This window comes from Nycticebus coucang, chromosome 10, assembly GCF_027406575.1.
Source record: "Nycticebus coucang isolate mNycCou1 chromosome 10, mNycCou1.pri, whole genome shotgun sequence".
In the NCBI taxonomy this organism is placed as follows: domain Eukaryota; kingdom Metazoa; phylum Chordata; class Mammalia; order Primates; family Lorisidae; genus Nycticebus; species Nycticebus coucang.
The window spans coordinates 20181866-20196142 of NC_069789.1; the positions used below are offsets into that span (position 1 = coordinate 20181866).

The 14277-nt window shown below is 40.1% G+C and overlaps 1 protein-coding gene across 4 annotated transcripts in view; it reads right to left on the reverse strand.

Annotated features, from left to right (window-relative positions):
- Nucleotides 1-1761: 1761 nt before the first annotated feature.
- TARBP1 (TAR (HIV-1) RNA binding protein 1) overlaps nucleotides 1762-14277 on the reverse strand; it is a 91289-nt gene continuing 78773 nt past the window's right edge. For 2 of the 4 annotated variants that reach the window (XM_053605775.1, XM_053605774.1), the window contains exons 25-30: nucleotides 10321-10402; nucleotides 8281-8452; nucleotides 4024-4215; nucleotides 2984-3108; nucleotides 2441-2577; nucleotides 1762-2123 (exon numbers count right to left, since the gene is read on the reverse strand). In XM_053605775.1, the coding sequence (XP_053461750.1) occupies nucleotides 1955-2123; nucleotides 2441-2577; nucleotides 2984-3108; nucleotides 4024-4215; nucleotides 8281-8452; nucleotides 10321-10402 (877 nt within the window). In that variant the 3' untranslated portion in view covers nucleotides 1762-1954. Of the gene's footprint in view, nucleotides 2124-2440; nucleotides 2578-2983; nucleotides 3109-4023; nucleotides 4216-8280; nucleotides 8453-9398; nucleotides 9491-9991; nucleotides 10088-10320; nucleotides 10403-14277 lie in introns of those variants that run through there. The other 2 variants (XR_008383089.1, XR_008383090.1) reach the window with 2 other exon arrangements.

The following is a 14277-nucleotide window of genomic DNA, read 5'->3' on the forward strand; positions in this document are numbered from 1 at the left end:
TTTAGATGTACATTAAAATAAAACCAACTAGGACATTGGGGAGGAGTAGGGAGTTTCCAGTATAAAATGAAGGCTGTGGTGATTCTAACCGTAATGACATAACCTCATTGAAAGGTGGGTAAGAATGCGATTGACCTAAATAACTGGAAAGTGGTGTTTTGGATGCTGTAAGTCTGAAGGCAAAATGAACTATACACAAGTTACTAATTAAAACTACATTTATGCTAGGATTGAACACTCAAATAGAGGTAATGTGAACCAGATTTACGTCAATAAAAGCAGTTAAGAAGTGGATGTTAGAATAAATCTCATGGTGCTGCACTGGAGTCGGAGGTAACAGTAAGAACTCATGTTTATGTCCACGAATACAGAAACAATGACAGATACTCTGCCAGAGGTAGAGTCCCCCGCTCCACCTGCTGAGAAGGCCTGTGATTTGTGTAACCTCCAAGTACCTCCCCCCAAATATTCATTTACTGTGGTCATCTAAATTCTTTGATACTCCTCTCTCTAAAAGGAAGCTTACTTTCCTTACCCTTCAGTGTAGGCTGCTGGGCTTAGTGACTCACTTTAACAGACTGGAAAGACAGCAGCTCCGCAGAGGTACCTCCTCGGACACTACCTTCACCAGACGACAAGGTAGCAGGTCCTACTGCTAACGTGCGCTGCGGGGCACAATGTAACTGATGAGAAAGCATTTCATCCCCTGAAAACCCAGAACCTCATTCTAATGAGAAAACACCACAGACGAACCCAATTAAGGGACATTTAAAATACCTGGCCAGTACTTTACAAAAAAGTGTCTAGGTCACAAAAGACAAGGAAGCCTGGATGTCTGTCGTGGATCAGAGGGGACTATGGGACAGGAAGAGTTAAGTGCAATATGGTGTCCTGGGGTGGCTCCTGAGACAGAAAAAGGACAGTGGAAAATGGGAGATGTGAATAAAGTCTGTAGTTTAGTGAACAGCACTGTTATCCTGTTATCGATGTCAGTTTCTTAGTTTTGATAATATGCACCACGGTTATATAAGATCACATAGGTAAAGGGTACATGGGAAATTTGGGTGCTCTCTTTGCAAACATTCTGCAAAACAAGTCATTTCAACACAAAACTACAGAATTAAAAATAGAAACAGGTAAGGGACTCTGAAATTTAAATATTAATAGGGATATGACATAATTGAAGTTTATTGCTGATGATAAATAGCTGTGATTAAATAATGAAGTAATCTAAATATTAAACAACCCCCCCCCCAAACAAATAGTGAATCCACACTCCTAGGTTGCATCTTCAGTCTTGATAATGACAGACATGAGTTATTCCATTCCTTTGGGTTCGCATTTATAGTTCTCAGAATACAGACCATTTCTAACCCACCATCTGGTATCTCTGAGCAAAGGTGATGTATGAAAAAATTTCATGAAAACTTAATGTGAATGATTATGGCCTAATTCATGGTTTTAAAAATAAATTAAAGCCTCTCACCCGAGCACTGTGAACCTTACCAGGAAGCTGGCTCAGCATCTTGCCAAAGATTAGTTTCCTGAGGGGGAACAGCATTTAGAAAGCAGCAAAAAGAGGCCAATGACTCCTCTTCCTCAGAACTCCTCTTCCTCAGAACTTCTGCCATAACCTCCTGTGGTTCCCTTATGCCTTAAGGGTCTGGGTACTCAAGATGATTCCTGCTTTAGTTCATCTCACTGTCACCTACGTTTTATTTCCACAATTGTTTAAAAGATTATAGTAAAGAGGCAAAACAATTTTAGTTCAAAGTGTTTATTAAAGGGGACAATATACAGTGATAGATTTAAGGCACATGAAAAAGTTTTGGCATTAAATTGCAAGAAAAAAGAAATGTAAATTATCCTAGTAAATTTCAGAATCTATTTCATGAGTCAAAACGGTTTCTTTAAAAAAAGGTTTCAACAGTTCAGCCAAGATAAGGCACAGACTTCATGACTTGGCGTCCCCACGCCTGAGCACCTGCTGTCTGGTGTACTCCCAGATCAGGAGCGCCCCGCTCACGTGAACATTCAGCGAGCGGATAATACCCTGTTGAGGAATTTCCACACAAACATCCAACTGCTGAATCAGATTTGCTGGAATTCCTTCATGTTCATTTCTGACAAAGAAAGTGGGAGAAGAAGGTTAGTTTTCCTGTATTAATCAATTTTTCTCTTAGATATTGTGAATGTTACTGAAAGGGACGGATTAACAAATGGTGCGAGTCTGTAGTAAAGAAACAACTATGCAGGCAGCAGCAGATTTACGGGTGGATTCTCCAGTCACCCAACCGTCCCAGGCAGGTGAAGTGAGAGGAGCAGCAGGAGGCTTTCTGTAAGCATTACAAGTCAAAAGAAGATGAGGGTGTAAATTAGAAAGGTAACATCTTTTAGACGGGGGCTCAGAGAATATATACAGACAAAAGGATTTTCTTACCCTAACAACAGTAGAGATTTCTCGGGAAAGCAATACTGGGTTAGGTCAATACTTTTGGCAGTTTGTTCCACCCCAATGATAGTATAACCTTCTGTTTTTTTCTGCTGCAGGTAATCAATTAGCTGAGCTGGTTTTACCTTAATATTAGTTTGAAAAGAGCAGAATGTTAAACCTTCAGTTACAGCCTGTTTGGAGCAAAATGAGAGGTGGAAAAAAAAAAAAAAAAACCAAAACCTAAAACCCCAGCTTGTTAAATTAAGACTTTTTAAAAGGAAAAGGACAGATTTATATAGTGTAAAAAAGAACCCCCAAAATCATATAAATCTGTAAGTTATTCCTAAATCAAGAGTAAGCTGTAAAAAGGCATATTTTATTGCCTTTATTGATAATTTCTAGAAAAACAACATAAAATAGGAGAACAGAAATGGGCTACATTTTACTATACTACACTACTATATATTATTGCAAAAGGATTAATATGTCTAGGGAGAGCACTACAAAGTATTTTCACAAGTAAAACTTAATAAATTGCTCTCCACCCACCTCTGCTAAAGGGAGCCACTGTTCTGCAGAGACACTCAGCTGCTGGAACCGCCTGTCCTTGACACACTGGAGGCTGCCAACAGCCAGCACTGCGGCCCCAAACACCTCGCAGGTCCTGCACAGTCCTGTATGACACAGCATGAAATTATTATGAAAGTTTCCAATATAAGGCTAAACTCACCACGCCCCACACGTTTCTTTGAAGCTCCCATGGCAGTGGGTTGATTAAAAATGTTTATGACACCCACAAATGGATTAATAAATTGTGGTATATATACCATGGAATATTATTAAGGAAAGATGGAGACTTTACCTCTTTCATGTTTACATGGATGGAGCTGGAACATATTCTTCTTAGCAAAGTATCTCAAGAATGGAAGAAAAAGTATCCAATGTACTCAGCCCTACCAGAAAACCAATTTATACCTTTCATATGAAAGCTATAACCTAGTTATAGCCCAGGAATATGGGGAAAGGGGAAAGGGAGAGGAGGGGCATGGGGAGGATGGGTAAACAGAAGGGAGGGGCGGGGGGGAGAAGGGGTAAACAGAGGGGAGGGGCGGGGGGAGGAGGGGTAAACAGAGGGGAGGGGCGGGGGGAGGAGGGGTAAACAGAGGAGAGGGGCAGGGGAGAAGGGGTAAACAGAGGGGAGGGGCGGGGGGAGGAGGGGTAAACAGAGGGGAGGGGTGGGGGAGGAGGGGTAAACAGAGGGGGGGTGGGGGAGGAGGGGTAAACAGAGGGGAGGGGCGGGGGGAGGAGGGGCGGGGGAGGATGGCTGGAGGGAGGGTGATTGGTGGGACCACACCTACAGTACATGGGAAATTTATTAATTCTAAATTTATGTAGAATATAAATGTCTTAACACAATAAGAGGGTGCCTGAAGGCTATGTTAACCAGTTTGATAAAAATATTTCAGATTGTATATAAAACCAGCACATTGTACCCCATGATTGTATTAATGTGCACAGCTATGATTTAATTAAAAAATGTTTACAACCAAAAGAATTTAAGCAAACTCTTCAGAAAAGTACAATTTTACCTCCTAAATTGGTTGGTTTATCAATGAGAGAGGCAACTACAATCAATCTACTAATTGACTTTCCAAGTCTGGCAGCACGATCCTGAAACATGAGTTCTAGGTCTAAATCTGGAGCCTTATTCTTCCATGGGATAATCTTCTTCTGAAAATCGGTCCACTCGGATTGGTTATTGGCTTCAAGTGAGCTGGAACCTGGGAAGGAAAAAAAAATCCTATATATAAAAATAAAACGGAACCTAGCTCTATGTCTTTATTTTATGCGTTTTTAAGAGTTTAAAAGGACAGCTTAGAATGAGATTTAATTATGCATTACATGAAGAACTTTGCTTGAATTCAGATGCCAACTGCTATTTTTATTTTTTTCTTTACCCTTTTTTTTATTAAGTCATTTGTGCGTAGATCATGAATACAATTATGCCATTGTGGGATTCAATGTGATGGTTATTTGTACAAATTGGAGTGCTTACATCCTACTAATTAACATAGTCTTCACCTCATTTACCCAATTACATACAGTGTTAAGACATTTATGTTCTACACCTGATAGATCTAACTTGTACTTGCAATGTGCTCCATAGGTGTGGTCCCACCATTAACCCTCCTCTATAGACCAACCCCTACCTTCACCCTTCCCTCCTTCATCCTGGGCTACAGTTGTGATTCATATTTCATATGAAATTGAGTGATTATAAATTGGTTTCATAGCAACTGCTATTTTTAATAGGCATTTTAAGTTTTCAAATTCAGCTCTACTAACCAGTATATTTCATGAAAATATAAGACATATTTTTTCACATTTTAACATATCTTAAATTGGGAAGCATCTTAGAATCAATAAGGTGTTATAGTTTGGTAACACTTTTTCTTTGGTGGTACATAAAATAATGGTGTTATTATATAAAAAATAGTATATTAGATTAGAATTTTCTATGGGAATACATGTATTATATTCCTGAAAACAATATAAATAAAACCTCTATCTTAAATATGAATACTTGGGGGAACTCTTAAAAACTGAAGTATTTTCTATAAAGCAGTTTTCTCCTGATTAACCTGGTAAGTATGCTGAATGTGAGTAACTTATCTATAACAACACGGTGTTTTTGTCTCAGTGACACAGGGCTCAGACATTACTTCTGCAGCTCCTTCTCAAGTCTGTCCTACTCCAGAGTGATCGCTGAGCAATCAAGGAGCACTTAGTTTACTGGGGATAGAACAGGCTTTCTATACCACAGTCTAACAGTGAGCACGTGCTCACAGAGATGACTAACGTCTAGGGAGGGAGGAGAAAAGGGTGGGACCCAGGAAGGCGCACAGGAACAGTGCAAAGCAGACAGGAGACGCAGTATGTGCACAACATGGGACAAAACAACCCAGGCAACAGCAAGTCCCTTGGTTTAACACACAGCCTGCTATGGGATGAAGGGAGGTGGCTTCAACCAGATCGTAGGGCTTTGCATATAATGATGAAGAATTTATTCTACATATAGGATCCACTGAAGGGTTTTAAGAAGGGGAAAAACAGTACTTACTGTTGTGTTTTAGAAAAATCCCTCATAAAAATTAAGTGGAGGCTATAATGCTAGGGATAGAAAAACAGTAGGAGGCTTTTGCGTTTCTCTAGGTAAAGACAAAGACAGTCTAGCGCAAGAGGTTGTTTAAAGAGGAGGAGAAGCCAGATTCTGGAAGCAAAACCACCACAACTGGGTAATAGATGATGTGGCAAGACATAAAATCGGAAAAGAAGAACTTCTATGATGACCGAGTGATACTACTAACAGGGTATTTAAGGGCAAGTTTGAGAAGAAAGGTAAATTTAGTTTACATGTGTTGATTTTACAGAGCTTATTGAAATATCTTGGCACAAATGCCCCGTAGTCTCAGCAAAACAAAGCTGTGAAAGAGATGAAGCTTTGAAGTTAGTTGTCCAGGTGGTGGTTTCAAGCTGTAGACATCAACGGAAGTGTTCAGGGGGAGTGAGCAGAGCGAGCACTTGGGGGTGCTGACCTCAAATCTCAGCATGAAAACACTTTTCCAACATAGTGTTAGCTTCTCTAACCAGAAACAAAGGAAGACCTCGTTAGCCTTTCCGCCATTTGGGTGACACTTCATTTCCCGGCTCTGCTGCATGCAGAACTCAGCAGGGGTCTGTGCACATCGACCCTTTGCCCTCTCCTCTCAGTCTCTCCCTGACCACACTAAAGACATGCCTCTTGTCGCTATCTTTTCTCCCAGAATCTTTACCTATGCTCAGTCTTATCCACAAAAGCTCTTCCCCAAAGAAGACCAGGTTGCCTGGTCTCGCTTCCTTGAGGTCTCCACTCACTATCTGACATTGTTACTGGATATCTGTTTATGGCTGTTGAATGAACACATTTAAGGTGTGATGTCATTGTCATCTTTTTTTTTTTTTTTTTTAAAGAGACAAGGTCTCCCTCTGCCACTCAGGCTGGAGAGCAATGGCATCATCATAGCTTCCTGAGCTCAAGGGATCCTTCCTTCTCAGCCTCCCAAAGTGCTAAGGTTATAGACGTGAACCACTATACCTGGACTAAGGTGGTATCTCTTAAAATGCATTCTCAGAACTCTCCTCTAGAGATACTGAGTTAAAATCTAAGGGTGGGACACAGGCCTACATTTTTAACAAGTTGTCCAAGGGATTCCTGAAAACATGAAAAGTTTAGAGAACTACAAATATAAGAAATGAATGGGGGAAATTCATAAAAGAAAGTGAGGAAGCTGAGTGCGGTGGCTCCAAGCCACTTTGTGGAGCCAAGGTGGGAAGATTGCTTCAGGCCAGGAGTTTGAGACCAGGCTGAGCCACAGTGAGACCCTATCTCTACAAAAAAACAGAAAAACTAGCTGGGCATTGTGATGCATGCCCACAGTCCCAGCTATTCAGGAGGCTGAGGCTAGTGCATGGCTTTAGTTCAGGAGTTCAAGACCAGCCTGAGAAAAAGGGAGACCTCGTCTCTACTAAAAAAAAAAAAAAAAAAAAAATGGAGCTAGGTGTTGTGGTGGGTGCTTATAGTCCCAGCTACGCGGGAGGCTGAGGCAGGAGTTTCAGGTTGCTGTGAGTTATCATGACGCCACTGCACTCTACCCAGGGCACACAGAGAAAGACCTGTTTCAAAAAAACATCCAAAAACCAAAATAAAAAAGTGAAAAGAGTCAGAGTTAGGAGGAAAATCTGGATAGCCAGAGACCAGGAAATAAATGTTACAGATAGATCAGGTATGGTAACAGAAGAGCATCCATTTAGATTTCCTGGAAGAAGGAAATCTTAGAAGAAGGAAATCACTGACTTCCTGGAAGAAGTTTCAATGGTATTATAAACAGGAAGAACCAGAATGAGGATAAAATTTCAGGGACAGAACTACACAAGTGTTAAGAGGTGAGCTGTGATTGTTAAAATGGGCTGGGAACTTGGTCCTTGGCTATTTACAGCAGGAAGGGAAGGAGCAAGCACAGAGGTAAGCAAAGGGCAGAAAGAAATACGGGTTCTAGAGAAAGGGGAAGGGAGGAGTCAGTGTACAAGGAAGGCTGGGGACGCGCGGGGAAGGAGCACCACAGCGAAGTCCGAGCAGCCCCCAGGACTGGTCTCAAGAGCTCTGCTTTACTCCTAACAGCAATGAAAAAAGAGATTTCATAATGTGGCCTTTGGAAAATTTTTATTTTTATAGAAATATACAGTGGAGAACAATGGATATTAATTAACTATACTATTTAAAAGAAAAGAGAAGCCACTAGTTTTACATAAAATAGATCGGGTTCTCTGTAGCTTTTCATAGCAAAGCTAACTTCCAACTAAAGTGATAGTAAAAAAAAAAGTGCTAGTCAAACTCATGCCACATTTTTTCACTGTCTTCTCTCTTTATTTATTTTTTTTTTTTTGAGACAGAGTCTCAAGTTGTCGCCCTCGGTAGAGTGCTATGGCGTTTCAGCTCACAGCAACCTCAAACTCTTGGGCTTAAGCGATTCTCTTGCCTCAGCCAAATTGCTGGGACTACAGGCGCCCGCCACAGTGCCCGGCTATTCTTTTTTTATTATTGCAGTTGTCATTGTTGGTTAGCAGGCCTGGGCCAGGTCGAACCTCCAGCCTCATTGTATGTGGCCAGTACCTTACCCATTGAGCTACGGGTGCCACCCACTGTCTTCTCTCTTAAGTGGATAGGCAGAGTTCCCCACATCAATGACAAGAGTGTTGTTATCAACCACCATTATCAACAAAGGGGAAAAAAGGTAAATTCTTTTTACCTATGTCCTGTTGAGACCAATCACCTGGCTTTAGCTGACGAAGTTGAGTTTCAGAAAGGTACCACTGAAATCCTGCATCTACAGGAATGTCAGTGAATTTGGTAAATTTATCAATGGTGATCCATTCATCGTCAATGAGGCCTGAGAGGCGTGGAAGGACGTAAAATATGGTCTGAAAAGAGAATTATAAAATCTATTTTTTTCCCTTCACATAGACATATGATAGCATGTTTAAAGCACAACTTTACTATTACTGATGTATTCTCCCAAACTATCATATCTGATCAACTATCACATTTTCATTTATATCTTATAGGAACTTATTTATATATATTTCTCATCTTCTCTAAGTAATTTGGAGATTTATTTAAGGAATCCCTGACAGCAGATCTTCTATTCTAGTACTTCTAACTGCATGCAGTAAACCAGTGTGCTCTTAGTGACAACAAGTGTTTTAGAATTACTTAGTTCTAAAACTGCAATTTACTGATAACCAAAACCTCTACAGGCACTCAAATTCAAGCTCATTTGATGGCAAATCTTTTATTCTCATTGCCAAAGATAAATTCAGAATCTGAATTCTGACTTGACTATATAATTTAGCCGTGGCTCCAGGCTAAGCCATTTAGCCTTTCTGGGCTTCACCTTCCACATTTGTAAAATGAGGATAAAATCAGATTAAGATGCGCAGGCAAGCGTTGTGTGAACTGCAGTGTGACACCACTGTAAACAGTCATCACACAATGCTCTTTGCCTTTTCTTATCTGCTAAAAGAAAACTGAAACCAGAAAACAAATCCAGTGACAAAGGAACATAAGCAGAAGCTCAAGTTAACAGACAATTTAAAAATGGAATGAGAAACTCAAAACAGTAAGCATGTCTTCATGAAAGTCTCATAAAGTTTTTAGAATGATAAAGTGACACAAATGACTGCAACTAAATATTAAGTGGGCACTAAGTATATAGCTCCAAATAGATAAAGTCACATAGTTCTTGTGAACTTCCGTTCTCACGTTTCACAGTCATTCTGACGCCTGTCATTAACGGAAACCGGAACATAAAATGGAAGCCACGAGGCAGTGAGAAGCAGGGAGGAGACAAGGAAGCAAAGGACTTACTCCTGCTGGAGAAGTGAACAGAGAAAGGCTGACTTAGCACTAGGTTATTAAAGGAGTCCTGCAGAAAGGAGGCGGACAGAGCACTCTGGGCACTAAGGAACACAGAAGGAGCACGTTAAAATACTTGAAAATTCCTAAGTAATATTCGCAGAGAAGCAGCAGAAAATACACATTAATGTTCTATGATGCATATGTTACCACATGTAGATCTATTTTTTAAAAGGCCAGCTTATTATTAATCCACCAAAGAAATTGCTTATGTACGTAGTGGCCAATATCACTGATACTTACAATTCCTACATCAAGTGTTTTAAATTCAAGGGCAGATGGTTTACAGCCACAGTTGGAAAAGGGAGAAAATGATTTAATTTATGCAAATTACGATAATTTTACAAATTGAACCAGTTCACATAAAAATCATAATAAACATGTTCATGGTTCTTAAGATTACATAAGCACACTGTTACGAGCAGGGAGGTGGGGTGTCATTTGCTGTACAAATTTCATTAGCCAGAACCTAAAAAATACCATTAACAAGCGTACATCTTTTTGTTCTTTCATTAACAATGGGCTTCAGTACAATAAAATCTCACCTGCACAAATGTTCTCACTCATTTCCTTTTAATGTCAGAACAGATCTTTGTTTAGAGTTAAATATTCCCTTCCATTGTTTACAAGCCAGACACTGCCTGAGAAACAGAAAGTGAAAATGACTAGCCAATTTTCACTGCCTACCAGTGAAATGCAAGCAAGTCATCTGCATAAAGTGACAAAGTCAAACTTAGAAATTTAAAATGTTAAGATCATGTTTGTAAGCAAGAAAATAATTTACCCTGCTCATAACTCTTCAACTACCATAGCAGAGAGAAAGCATCAAGATTAAAGATACAATAGAGAATTTCAAATGATACTTTCTGCTCACCTCCAGACAATAATCCTTCAGGGGGTGAAACGTTGCAAAAAAGAAATGCTCTTGGATGCGCTGCCAATTCTTCTTGGCATTCCTAAGGATTAAAAATATGGCATGAGCCACAGAAAAGTGAAATAACAGATGAGGTAGCAAAAACAAATCAGAAATCTTAGAGAGGTACTGTGAAATTTAGAAGGAATGAAAAATTTCATCTACTTTATCCTAAGTCTCTAAGATCAATATACTCTTAACAAATTTCACCTTTTGAAATGGGATGCAAAGATAGAGAAATCAAGTAACTCTTTCAAAGTCACACAAAAACTAATTATCCAACAAGAATAAAACCCAGGTCTCTGTGTCAGGAGTGTGAGGGACTTCAGGTGCACGCCCAGTAAACTTAATGAGGGTAAAAGCTGGCTGTCACCTGATGATGATGAAAAAAAAACTGTTGGGTTTTTTTTTTTTTTTTTTTTGTAGAGACAGAGTCTCACTGTACTGCCCTCAGGTAGAGTGTCGTGGAGTCACACGGTTCACAGCAACCTCCAACTCTTGGGCTTACGCGATTCTCTTGCCTCAGCCTCCCTGAGCAGCTGGGACTACAGGCGCCCGCCACAACGCCCGGCTATTTTTTTGTTACAGTTTGGCCAGGGCTGGGTTTGAACCCGCCACCCTCGGCATATGGGGCCGGCGCCCTACTCACTGAGCCACAGGCGCAGCCCAAAACTGTTGGTTTTTAAAAAATAGAACCCTAAAGTCTATTTCCCAGGAGAGAAAACCATTTATAAAAAGCCACTTTTTCTAAAGACTCACAACACAGCCAAACCGAACCTACTTTTCATAAATCAAATTTTACATGAGCAGTTTTAAATGTTTAGCACATCTGTTGTCAAGTTTTAAAAGGCAAAAAAGGATAAAAATTTTGCGACATGACAGGCAGGTTTTAGTTTAAATTCATAACCATCAACCTGAAAACTGAGTAGCAATTTCAAGACATTTTCCTGGCAAGGTGATTCTCCTCTCTGCCCAATGTTATCTTCACTCCTAAGTTCCTGCCCCTTCTTCCCACCCCGCACCGGCCAGCAGATGGCCACACAGTTCGCATCACTGGCATGCCACCTCCTCACCAGTTCACCTATCATAGTTCAGTATGCTCATGGTTCTTAGGATTATATAAGCACATTGTCACAAGCAGGGGAGGTTGTACAAATGACATCCAGCTGTTCCCTTTCCCCCTTTACTTCAAGAGCTGCTCTTCCAAGGCAATAGGCACTCTAGAACCCATTCCCTTGGATTCTGCTGTCTTCCCCACCTCCTTTCCAGACTGGCCTTTCCTTCAGCCTGTTCCAAAGGGCTGTTATGTCTAATCTTAAAAAACTAAAAACTTAACTAATGGGGGACCTGTGAGAAAACTTAAGGCACAGCTATACAATGGAATATTAGGGAACTATTGAAAGAAAACCCAATTTACTGGGGTTTCACCTTTGGTGGAGGAAGGGAGGAAAGAGAAAAGTGATGCCTTTCTGCACTGTTCCATTTCTTAAACAGGAATATTACTTAAAAACAACTGTCACCAAAAATAACGTAGAAGCTCTCTTACTAACTACTGTACTTCCTACTACACTTTAAAAAAAATTTTTTTTATTAAATCATAGCTGTGTACATTAATGTGATCATGGGGCACCATACACTGGTTTTATAGACTGTTTGACACATTTTCATCACACTGGTTAACAAAGCCTTCCTGGCATTTTCTTAGTTATGGTGTTAAGACATTTACATTCTACATTTACTAAGTTTCACATGTACCCTTGTAAGATGCACCACAGGTGTAATCCCCTAATCGCCCTCCCTCCGCCCACCTCCCCTCTTCCTCCCCTCCCTTTCCCCCTTCCCCCTATTCTTGGGTTATAGCTTTCATGTGAAAGCCATAAATTAGTTTATAGCAGGGCTGAGTACATTGGATACTTTTTCTTCCATTCTTGAGATACTTTACTAAGAAGAATATGTTCCAGCTCCATCCATGTAAACATGAAAGAGGTAAAGTCTCCATCTTTCTTTAAGGCTGCATAATATTCCATGGTGTACATATACCACAATTTATTAATCCATTTGTGGATCGATGGTCACTTGGGCTTTTTCCATGACTTAGCAATTATGACTTGGGCTGCAATAAACATTCTGGTACAAATATCTTTGTTATGATGTGATTTTTGGTCTTCTGGGTATATGCCTAGTAGAGGAATTATAGGATTGAACGGCAGGTCTATTTTTAAATCTCTAAGTGTTCTCCAAACATCTTTCCAAAAGGAATGTATTAATTTGCCTACTACCCTTTTAAGAAGAGAATTTTCTGCACAAATTGGAATCCTCACTCATTAAAAAAAATTAAAGACATGAAATTTTTTAAATATTCCAAATATTTGAGTAAGAAAATAGTATGACAGACATCAGTGAATTTATCACTCTGATGTAACAAACATTAACACATTGTCCAATGCATTCTTAGACCCATTTTAATTTGGTTTCTGTCCTGACTAACTATACTCCTGAAATAGTTCCTGCTAAATGCGGCAAGTACTTTAGGCTCTTGTTTTTACTTTACCCTAAACTGTCCACCTGTCTGTCCTTCTAAACTCATACTAATCTAAATCACAATTTCTCTCCCATTCTCTCCTGCCTATCTCTGATCTTTTCTTTTCACTTTTAAAAATGCAAAAGCAATATGGATGACTCTTTCTCTTTTTTCTTTTTTTCAGACAAAGTCTTAAGCTGTTGCCCTAGGTAGAGTGCCATGGTGTCATAGCTCATAGCAACCTCCAACTCTTAGGCTCAAGTGATCCTCTTGCCTCAGTTTTTCTAATTTTAGTAGAGACGGGGGGTGGGGAGGGGGGGGGAAGTCTTGCTTTTTGCTCAGGCTGGTCTCAAACTCATGAGCTCAAGCTATTCACCTGCCTTGGCCTCCCAGTGTGCTAGGATTACAGGGGTGAGCCACTGCACTGGTCTCATTCTCATGTTAAGTCATCGCTGGATTCCTAATTCACCTGATACAAACCCAATACAGGCTGCTGCTCTGCCCCCTCCCTCATCCAGTGCAGTGCTCTCCGTCACCCGCCTTCCCCTGATGCTCTGGGCAGATCCAGCATTGCAGCCTGGGGCATCCCAAACACTGCTTCTGCCCTAATGTCTCTCTTCTTCACTCTTTATTTGCCTAATACCTATTCATTCTTTAGATTTTAACATAAATATTATCTTACTTAGAAAGGCCTTCCCTAAACCACCCAGACTGAATAGTTTTTCATCACAACCTTTGATTTTTCTATGATTTCTTTTAAAACTTTTTATTTTTTAAATTTTTTTTATTAAATCATAACTGTATACATTAATGCATTCTGGGGTACAATGTGCTGATTTTATAAACAAATTAGAATGCTTACATCAAACTGGTTAACATAGCCTTCACCTCACTTACTCAATTATTGTTAAGACATTTATACTTTACTCTTAATAGATTTGACAAGTACCCTTGCAATATATACCATAGTTGAGGTCCCAATGATTAACCCCCCTCCACCCATCCTTTCCACTCCCCTCCCTCCTTCATCCTGGACTATAGTTGTGTTTTATCTTTCATATGAAAGTGTGGGTGATTATATATTGGTTTCATATTAGTACTATCTTTTAAACTTTTAAAAAAATATGTTATGAGGACCTGATGTCTATTCTCGCTGGACCGTGAGCCCTGTGAACCTTCTCCGCCTGGCCTATCGCTGACCCCCCAGCACTTACCCCTGCTTGGCACAAGCTGTTAAGGAGCTGCGTGTTCAAAGGAGCTGTGTATTCAAAGAACAGAGGTGGCTTAATGCTCACAGGGTTCCTTATTCTGAATGGTAGTTATCTCCTACCTGGTACTAGGATTTATTAATAAAAAGGACAAGTTATTTCTTAAACGGGTATTTTATCACTTAATAA